We start from the raw sequence: 10,000 nt of genomic DNA on the forward strand, positions 1-10,000 counted from the left end.
ATCTCCTGAGCTTTTTAATATCTTATCAACCACAAAAGGAAACTTAGATCATCAATTCTAATCTTTTTAATCGTACCCAAAGTGCTCCACAAACAAAGTGGAGAAGCTGCGTTTATCCATTATGCCCCCCAAACTATGGAACACCCTGCCTCTGTACATCAAGCAGGCGAGTTCAGTAAATATTTTTTTAAAAAAGATCTGAAAACATACCTGTACAGGAAAGCTTTTAGTTAACTCCATCTTATCCTGTAGACTACATTTTCAGATTATTCTACATCTGCTACTATTGGAGCTGCAGCCAGCCAGAAGCAGATGGCCCCCTATTAAGTCAGGTTCTGCTCAAAGGTTTCTTCCTGGAATATGGGAGTTTTTCCTTTTGCCACAGTTGCCATATATGTGCTTGTGGGGGGTAAGAGGTTAAGGCTGCCAGTCTTATGGCGTCATTTTCTATATTTTTGATATGTTGCTGAGTATAACATAAACAGCAAAGAAAAGTGATTGATAATGACTGACTGACTATTATTGTGTTACATGCTTCAAATGTAAAGCACTTTGAGCTGCATTCTGTGTATGAAAGGTGCTATACAAATAAAGCTTTATTATTATATTATTATTATTATTTGTCTAGGCCACAAACCTGCAGATGCACTACACATGCAAGCGTGCATACACGCATCACACATGCAAACACAAACTCATGCGCGTGCACACATGCTCACACACACACGCACGCACACACACACACACACACACACACACACACACACACACACACACACACACACACACACACACACACACACATTCTCATTCATATTAATTACACTCAAACCAACAGACACACTGAATACAATTGTGGATTGTGGGGCTTTTGTCTTGATTCATCTAATATACTGAAAATGCAGATGGCTTCCCTTTCTGACTGTCTATAATCCGATGATGTAGATTGGCCAATTCATTAGCATTAGTTAATGTGGTTACATAGCCTGTGTTATTGCATCAGACAACAATAGCCGATCTAACTGATTCCTCCTACCTCTGTTAGGTCCATCTGAACTAAGCCTCGATAGATAGCTGCTGTCATATTCCTCGAAGTTCCCGTGGAAGTTTTACACATTTTATGAGATGGGAGTGCGGTTGGCTGGTTCTGATGCTGCCAGGCTGATAGGTGTTGTCTCAGCTGGCAGCGAGCAGTGTTTATCAGTCTGTGTGGATCCGTGTGAAGGTCCCTTCCATTAAACTCGGCCCAAAGCTAGGAAGAGAGAGAGAGAGAGAGAGAGAGAGAGAGAGACACCCCCGCCCTGAAACGCAGCCAGCCGACCGCCTGTTCGCTTGGGTGATTGATATGTTGATGCTCTAGGTGAAGGCATCGCCGGCAGAAACTTCTGGAAGGAAGGTTTGAGCTTTATTACAGGTCTCTGACAAACTGCTCGGGGAGTGAGCTAGGTTAAAATCCCCAGGCACACACACACACACACACACACACACACATACTGAAACACACTCACAAACACACACTTATAGACAAAAACTCACAAATGTCAGATATAACTTTCAACGATCGGTATATATCACAACGTTCAGTATACACACACATGCACAGACACACACACTACCTAACAGCATACTAAGCAACGCCACATAAGCATTAGGGACCTTCAATGAGAGTGAAAAATGTGCATTTGAAAAACATTTAATCTTTAGTCGGAGATACTCTGGAATTCTCAGCAAGGAACAATAATTTATGAACATGCTATTCTCTCCATACATCATTCATTAACTACTTGTCATAGCTTTTTAAAAAATGCTGCACATTATAGACACTGCCAAATGATCATCCTTCACAAAACATATTATTCCTTGTAAATATCACGGTTAGCATAACAAATGTTAATGTTGTTGAATATTTCATGCATTCTGAATGCACAATTCATTTCCTCGGAGAGCTGCCGAGATAAGATGAGATGAGTTGAGGCTTCACTCATGGACTGTGTGGAGTCTCTCCAGTCTCCGTCATCTCATTCTCAACTCCTCTTCCTGGTGCATCTGTCCTCCAACTCTCATCACTGATTACACACTCCTCTTCTTCTCTCTTCCCTCTCTTCCCTCTCTTCTCTCTCCACCTCCTCCTCTTCTTCTCTCTTCCCTCTCTTCTCTCTCCACCTCCTCCTCCTCTTCTCTCTTCCCTCTCTTCTCTCCACCTCCTCCTCCTCTTCTTCTCTCTTCCTCCTTCTCTCTCCACCTCCTCCTCCTCTTCTTCTTTCTCTTCCTTCCTCTCTTTCTCTCTCCACCTCCTCCTCTTCTTCTCTCTTCCCTCTCTTCTCTCTCCACCTCCTCCTCCTCTCCTCTCTTCCCTCTCTTCTCTCTCCACCTCCTCCTCTTCTTCTCTCTTCCCTCTCTTCTCTCTCCACCTCCTCCTCCTCTCCTCTCTTCCCTCTCTTTTCTCTCCACCTCCTCCTCTTCTTCTCTCTTCCCTCTCTTCTCTCTCCACCTCCTCCTCCTCTCCTCTCTGCTCTTCTCCTCCTCTTTCTCTATAGTGTGTGTCATTAGCACAATCTCCACAGCATCTATCTTCTCCTCCTCTTCCTCTTCCTCCACCATCTCTTCCTCCTAACCTCTGCACTCCTCTGTCTCTACACACTTATGTCACACGCTCACCATTTTCAATATGTTCTGCGTGACAACGAGGTTGGTTTGGTTGTAGAAAAGTTGGTTTGGCTTTGGCTTTGGTTGTAGAAAGTTCGGAAAGTTGCTGTGAATGAATGGAGTAATAGCTTACTGCTGAGTATTTTTTACTTATAGCGAAGGAACTTAGAACTATTTTTTCATCGTTACCCAAGAGACACAGACATCCATTGTCAATGGATCCCCAAAAAATTGAGATTTTGCTGAGATAACACACCAATTGTTCTCTTACCTTCCATATGGGTGGGGGTGCAGCCCTCTATCCTATTAATATAGCCTTTTATACTGATCTAATTTCCTTTATTAGCCCTCTTTTGGACATCTATCATCGTTAACATTAATGGTAAAGACTCAAGGGTTTTCGTCCAAGTCATCAGGATCTCAAACTGTAAGTGACACTGTAAGTGAATGTAGCGTGACAACAGGTCTACCACCAAAGCTTCCTTTTCGTGCAGAAAATGTTCAAAATGGCACTCATGTGACATAAGTGTATGCCATATGTTTCCCCTCCTCCTCCTCCTCCTCCTCCTCCTCTCTCATTCCTCTCACCTGCTGTCTCACTCTCATTCCTCTCACCTGCTGTCTCACTCTCACCCATGATGAGAGGAATGAGAGAGTGAGACAGCACATGAGAGGAATGAGAGAGTGAGACAGCACATGAGAGGAATGAGAGTGAGACAGCACATGAGAGGAATGAGAGTGAGACAGAGACACATTCCTCTCATCAGCTGTCTCACTCTCTTTTGGGTCCCATCTGCCATTGCTCAACTCGACAAACTTATTCCACTGATGCCAAGATCAACAATTGTTTATGCATTTGTTTGTTATGTTTTGTTTGTTTGTTTTATTGAGACAAATGCACAGTATTTGACTGAGACAGATTATAGCCCAAAGCATTTTTCCATCTGTTGTCCCTGAGCAGCAATTGATACTTATGTCACTCATATTTCCAATATGTTATATTCTGTGCTGTGACTGCCTGCAAGGGTATGATTAGGGAATTAGTATTACATGATGCTATGTGGTTGTGATGTGATCTATTTTACTATGGAACTTGTACCAACCTGTGAATGTAAATAGACAAAAAAAAATCTGCTATCTGATGAATTGGTGTGTGTGTGTGTGTGTGTGTGTGTTACTTGAACAGGTATTTCATGGAGCCCAGTCTGAATGAGGATGCCAGTTTCATCATAGAGCCGGACACCGGCCTCATCCGCACCACGTACATCCTGGACCGAGAGGACACACCCCTGCACAACATCACCGTGTCCGCCGTTGAAATCGGTAAGCGTGTGTGTGTTTGTGTGTGTGTGTGTGTGTGTGTGTGTGTGTGTGTGTGTGTGTGTGTGTGGGCCTTTATCAGTGGACTGCATATTTTATTTACCATTGTTGCAACAGCTCAAACTAAGGACGAGAACACAGAAAGTCACACTGTTTGAGTTGTTGTCTTTGTTTTTGTTTATTTGCTTGTTTTTCACTCTGTCTGCCATTAATGATGAGTGCTAGATAGATTAGATTAAGCGGTTTCTGCAAAGATATGAAGCAACGCTAGATGGATTTGTTTGCAGCTTTGCTTGGAGAGCAAAAAAAAACATACCCAATTTCCACACACCTGTTTAGACACTATTTTGTTTTAGCAGATATTTTAGCATTTTTGAAATGTAATTGATTATATTATACTTTATATATTAGGGACCCATTTCTTCAAGGAGAATTTGTATCAATCTGTAGCTATCAATGCTGTTTACATCTTGGCTTTAGATAGGATAGCTAGCGTTCACACCTGGTCCTCCACTGGCGTCCTGATGTCCCCAGATGAGATCCACTTTTCTGGTTGATGTAAAATCTGTTGGTTAATGTAGGTAAAACCAGCTTTCATATTAGTGAATCGAATTAATTGCTCAAACAGCGTTTATGAGCAGATGTGTTTGTGGACACTAGTATGATAAGTGTCAGAATGTTGTTATGATGCTTCCATTTGCTAATGTGTGTGTGTGTGTGTGTTCCATTTGCTAGTGTGTGTGTGTGTGTTTGTGTGTGTGTGTGTGTGTGTGTGTGTGTGTGTGTGTGTGTTTGTGTGATTATTTGTGCTGGAGATATTGTAGACAGTCTCTGTGTGTTTGACAGTGACTGCGCTGAGAGCAGAATGCTGAACAGAAAGCTAATGCCTCCATCACAGGTTTCTTATCATTATCTCCTAACCCCACCCTCCACTTCCACACACACACACACACACACACACACACAGACATTCAAACGCACAAGCACACACACACTCACACACACAATCAAACACGCAAGCACACACACACACACACACACACACACACACACACACACACACACACACAGACACACTCAAACGCACAAGCACACACACACTCACACACACAATCAAACACGCAAGCACACACACACACACACACACACACACACACACACACACACACATACACATTATCTCTCTCTCTCTCTCACACGCACTAACGACTCATTAAGAAGGTCAGATGGCCGTTTGATAATGTCACTGTGCAGTGATAGCATTGATCCGGCAGCCCTCCCACTCCCACTCTTACGGATGAAAGGATACAGCCAATCCTGCTTTTCCTCAATCCACCTCTCTGCTTTACCTTTCCTCTCTTATGTCTCCTTTTTCTCCTCTCCTCTCTTATGTCTCCTTTTTCTCCTCTCCTCTCTTATGTCTCCTTTTTCTCCTCTCCTCTCTTATGTCTCCTCTTTCTCCTTTCTTCTCTCCTCTTTCTCCTTTCTTCCCTGTTCAGCTTTGCTTTGCCTGTTTCCTCATCCATTTCTACCTCCCCTGTTCTTTGAGCCTGGCTGGTGAACGAACGTTTTAGAAGCAGTTGTTTACTTGATTCCAAAGTAAATAGCACGTCTGGGCTGTTTAATACTGACACCCTCAGCCAGGGCCGGTTCTGGAGGGGTAGCAACGTGAGCTACTGCACCGGGTCTGGAGTGGGGCCCAGAAAATAAATAAAGAAAGAAAGAAAGAAAGAAAGAAAGAAAAAAAAATAAATAAATAAATAAGTAAACAAATAAGGAAATGAATGCTTTCTGTGCCGATTCTGCATTAAGTGCATTCATTGCTAATCGTGACTCACTTAGCAGCACTAAGGAGTTGTTGCTTGTTGCTTCTGGCAGCTTCCCTATTGGCTGATCCCGATTTATTTTCAAAAATGTATCAAAAGTTCCCCCTCCCACTGTGGGGAGTAGTATGCTATGTTAGCCTATCTGCAAGAGTCAAGACGTGAGATCAAAAGATTCTATTCTTGGTAGGCCAAACTAGTGGAAAACATTTCTGTAATATCTGGTAGCCAGAAAAGAACATAAACACAGGTAGAAAATACAAAAAAGGAGGCAGCCATTGGTTGTGTTCAACAGTACTATTAACTATCCAGAAGCGTGCCTATGGTCCCACACATGTTCCCAGACCCTAACACTAACCCTAACCCTAACCCTAACCCTAACACTAACCCTAACCTTATCCTAACCCTAACCCTAACCTTATCCTAACCTAGACATGTGGGAACAGGGCTGTGGGAACATAGGGCTGTGGGAACATAGGGCTGACCCCAACTTATCCTCCGTCATCGTGTAAAGTAGAGTAGAGTGATTAGACCCTTTCAACAATAAAAACAAAAACAATGCTTGAACGTTCTATTTGGGCCCCAATCTACTTCCTCCTACTTCCTCTAAGATAACATATGGAATGTTAAAAAGGAAGTCTTGTGGGGCCAACTATGATGCTGATAATGGAACTCTCTTGAAAGGGTCTATAACCTGCTCCCATGCAGGATAAGTGGTTGTGATTGGTTCCTGGGTTTTTGCTGATTTGGGAAATCACGGTGAGAGGGCAGATGAATATGTGAAGCAAATGTGCTCCCAAATTGGTCTGAATTCACGCAGGCTACTGTTTTCTTTTACTGTGTCCTGCTGATACTCTCCTGTCCTCCTCTCTTCCCTCCCTGTTTTGACTGCTCAACCCTCATCTGTTCTTCTCTTGAAGGAAAGTCATCTAACCTCTCCAGTCACTCTTTTTCTCTTTCGGGAGAATAAAAAGACCTCTTTAATTGGTAGTGGTAGGGTAACCATGGGAATACTTCAGAGATGTTTCAGAAATGTGGCTTTTAAGATGAAGATTGTGTGTGTGTGTGTGTGTGTGTGTGTGTGTGTGTGAGTGAGTGAGTGAGTGAGTGAGTGAGTGTGTGAGTGAGTGTGTGAGTGAGTGAGTGAGAGAGAGAGAATAAGCTATGAAGAGATAGACATAAAAAGGAGTTTCTACGCAAATGACAGACAGACAATGAGGGTGTGAGGCTACTGGGTAATTGAAAGTAGCAAAGTGCCATCCCACAGTGTGCATCTGTGTGTGTGTGTGTGTGTGTGTGTGTGTGTGTGTGTGTGTGTGTGTGTGTGTGTGTGTGTGTGTGTGTGTGTGTGTGTGTGTGTGTATGTGTGTGCGCAAGAGAGAGAGAGAGGGGGAAAGAGGGAGTAAAAGAGGAGTAATAAGATAGAGAGATAGAGAGATAGATAGAGAGATAGAGAGATAGAGATAGATAGAGAGATAGATAGAGAGATAGATAGAGAGATAGGATAAGAGGAGTAGGAGTTAGTGAGCGTGTAGGCAGATGGAGCCGTTGGAAAGCTTCTGGACAGAGTGGCGATGAATATGTAAGCTCCTCTGAGGATCACAGCAGGGCCATTCTGAGTCTGTTTTACCCCAGACACACACACACACACACACACACACACACACACACACACACACACACACACACACACACATACACACTCTCGCACACACACTCACTCACACACATTTACGCACAGAGTGAGCCTGAAGGCACAAGCAATCTGGCTTTTTGAACGTCTGCTGCGTATTTCACACAAACACTAAAAATAGGATGCGGTCGTCCAGGAAATCTTGGCATCTCTCTATCCAGGCACTCATTCACCATTCTGCACTGTGCTTCTCTCTCTCTCTCTCACTTTCTCACTTTCTCCCTTTCTGTTATTCTCATTATTTCTCTCTCTCTCTCTCTCTCTCTTTTCTCTCTCTCTCTCTCTCTCTCTCTCTCTCTCTCTCTCTCTCTGCCCACAGCAGATGAAAGCTTTTGCTCATCTTCATTATCAAGGATGGCCCTGTATGTCTGCACTCAGATCAGATTAAAGCTGGATGAGCTCAAGACACAATGCGGAATTTATACGGGCGCAGTGAATTAGCTCGCTTTGATCTAAATGATCTCCTCAAACTTAAACAGTCTCTTTTATTTGTGGAGCAGGCCACTGTCATAAAATAATATAGACTTTTGTCAGTAACAAAAATTTTGTGTAACTGAAATTAGCATGACTTGGGCATAGTGTACCCTATCAGTCCCTGTCATGCAATGCCAAAGCATTTAGACCGCTCATAAAGCAATGTAATTAACATGTTTTGACAGAAGCCATATCATCCTGTCAAGTCATCATGAATTTACCTGATGTGATGTGACAAATGGCTACCATTATTACTGTCGTGATGAGTTCTTAGGATTTTATGTGACATTATACGACCAATAAATTGCAATAACATTAAATAGTCTAAATTCACTGGACATGAACTGTTCTGGTGTCTTATAACAGGATCTACTAGCACCAGCCTAACATATTTACAGCATGTTGGCTAGTGGTCATTGTGCTTCTGCTGAATAGTGGTCATATGTGTGCAGTGTGTCAGTGGACCATTGTGTACCACAGCATCCATAGGGTCAGAGGTGTGTGTGGAGCATCCACCTCCACTAGCATGTCCTAGCTCCTCTCCTAGCTCCAAAGTTAGCAACTTTGTTGGTTGTAATGCAATTTCCCATTGCCAACCAACTAAGTTGCTAACAGGTTAGCAACTATGGTTTTGGGAAATGCACCCCAGCGCTCTCTCAATGTCTCCACTGTGTCCTTTGAGTCTGGCTGTGGTCAGAATCTTCACTGACGCGGGGTGCTGTGGCCCACCTGGCTACACCGTCCGTACCACAATTGGGCCCACGGGGACCCTGGTTCGAGTCCGGCCCGGGTCACTTCCCGATTCCACTCCCATCTCTCTCCCCACTCACCTACTGTCCATCTTTTGGCTGTCTCATAAAAAAAATAAAAAATAAAGGTAAAAAGCCCTAAAAAAACAAACATGTGCTGTGTACTGTATGCTGAAGCCTTGATTCCCCCCTCTCCTTTCTAATTGTTGTCCATATAGAAAAGTGTAGGTGATGACGACTTGGCCCCCTCATTCTTCATGTTACTCAGCGGTGTAAGGCTGGATTTCACTCCTGCCCATGTTTGGTGGCACGCATGAGGCACATGTTTGTGACTGTTGCACTGCAGTGTGGCTAAGCTAAGCGCTGCATTGTATAGTAAGTAAGTATATATACTCTTTTGATCCCAATCCATGAATTAGTGAAACACACTCAGCACACAGTGAAGCACACACTAATCCCGACGCAGTGAGCTGCCTGCTACAGCGGCGCTCGGGGAGCAGTGAGGGGTTAGGTGACCTGTTCAAGGGCACTTCAGCCGTTCCTACTGGTCGGGGTTCGAACCAGCAACCCTCCGGTTACAAGTCCGAAGCGCTAACCAGTAGGCCACGGCTTGCACCGTGCTCTCCCTCCCTCTGTAGCCTGTGCTAGCCCCTGCTAGCCCCTGCTAGCCTCTCTTCAGCATCTCGCCAGCCAACCGTGTGTGTAGACACTGTGAGCTCACTTAGCGGGAGGTTGCGTGGACTCCAGAGCGGTTTGTCATTTGGCAACAGGCCTGTCCTTATTTCACTCCAGGCCTGTGGAGAATGTGTGTGTGTGTATATGCGTGTGTGTGTGTGTGTCTGTGTCTGTGTGCGTGCGTGTGTGTGTGTGTGTAGGGGGGGGGGTTTGGATGAGTCTCTGAGGTAACAGTGAGGAGCTGCTTTATCAGCAGGCTGGGTATTTTCATCACATCAGGTACTGCTTCAATGAGACACTATCTGCATCACATGACCCCTGAGAGAGGTGTGTGTGTGTGTGTGTGTGTGTGTGTGTGTGTGTGTGTGTGTGTGTGTGTGTGTGTGTGTGTGTCTGTGTGTGTGTGTGTGTCTGTGTGTGTGAACAGTTGTTGTGCTTTCATTCAATGTTCAATCCTCTTCACACCAGCAAGTGAAAACAGCTAGTGGTATTAGATGGAAACAGTCTCTCTCTAAAAAACATACACACACACACACACACACACACACATCCTTGCAGACAATCTCACACACTGACACGCACGCACTCTGTGGGCCGCATGCATTGGGAGGCTGATACAC

General features: G+C 44.2%; 1 protein-coding gene across 1 annotated transcript in view; it reads left to right on the forward strand.

Moving 5' to 3' along the window:
- LOC125309709 (cadherin-18-like) overlaps window positions 1–10,000 on the forward strand; it is a 95,127-nt gene that overhangs the window by 51,353 nt on the left and 33,774 nt on the right. Inside the window, 1 exon segment of the mRNA XM_048266784.1 lies at window positions 3,833–3,969. Coding sequence (XP_048122741.1) covers window positions 3,833–3,969 — 137 coding nt within the window.

The sequence above is a fragment of the Alosa alosa genome, chromosome 16, assembly GCF_017589495.1.
Source record: "Alosa alosa isolate M-15738 ecotype Scorff River chromosome 16, AALO_Geno_1.1, whole genome shotgun sequence".
Lineage (NCBI taxonomy): Eukaryota > Metazoa > Chordata > Actinopteri > Clupeiformes > Clupeidae > Alosa > Alosa alosa.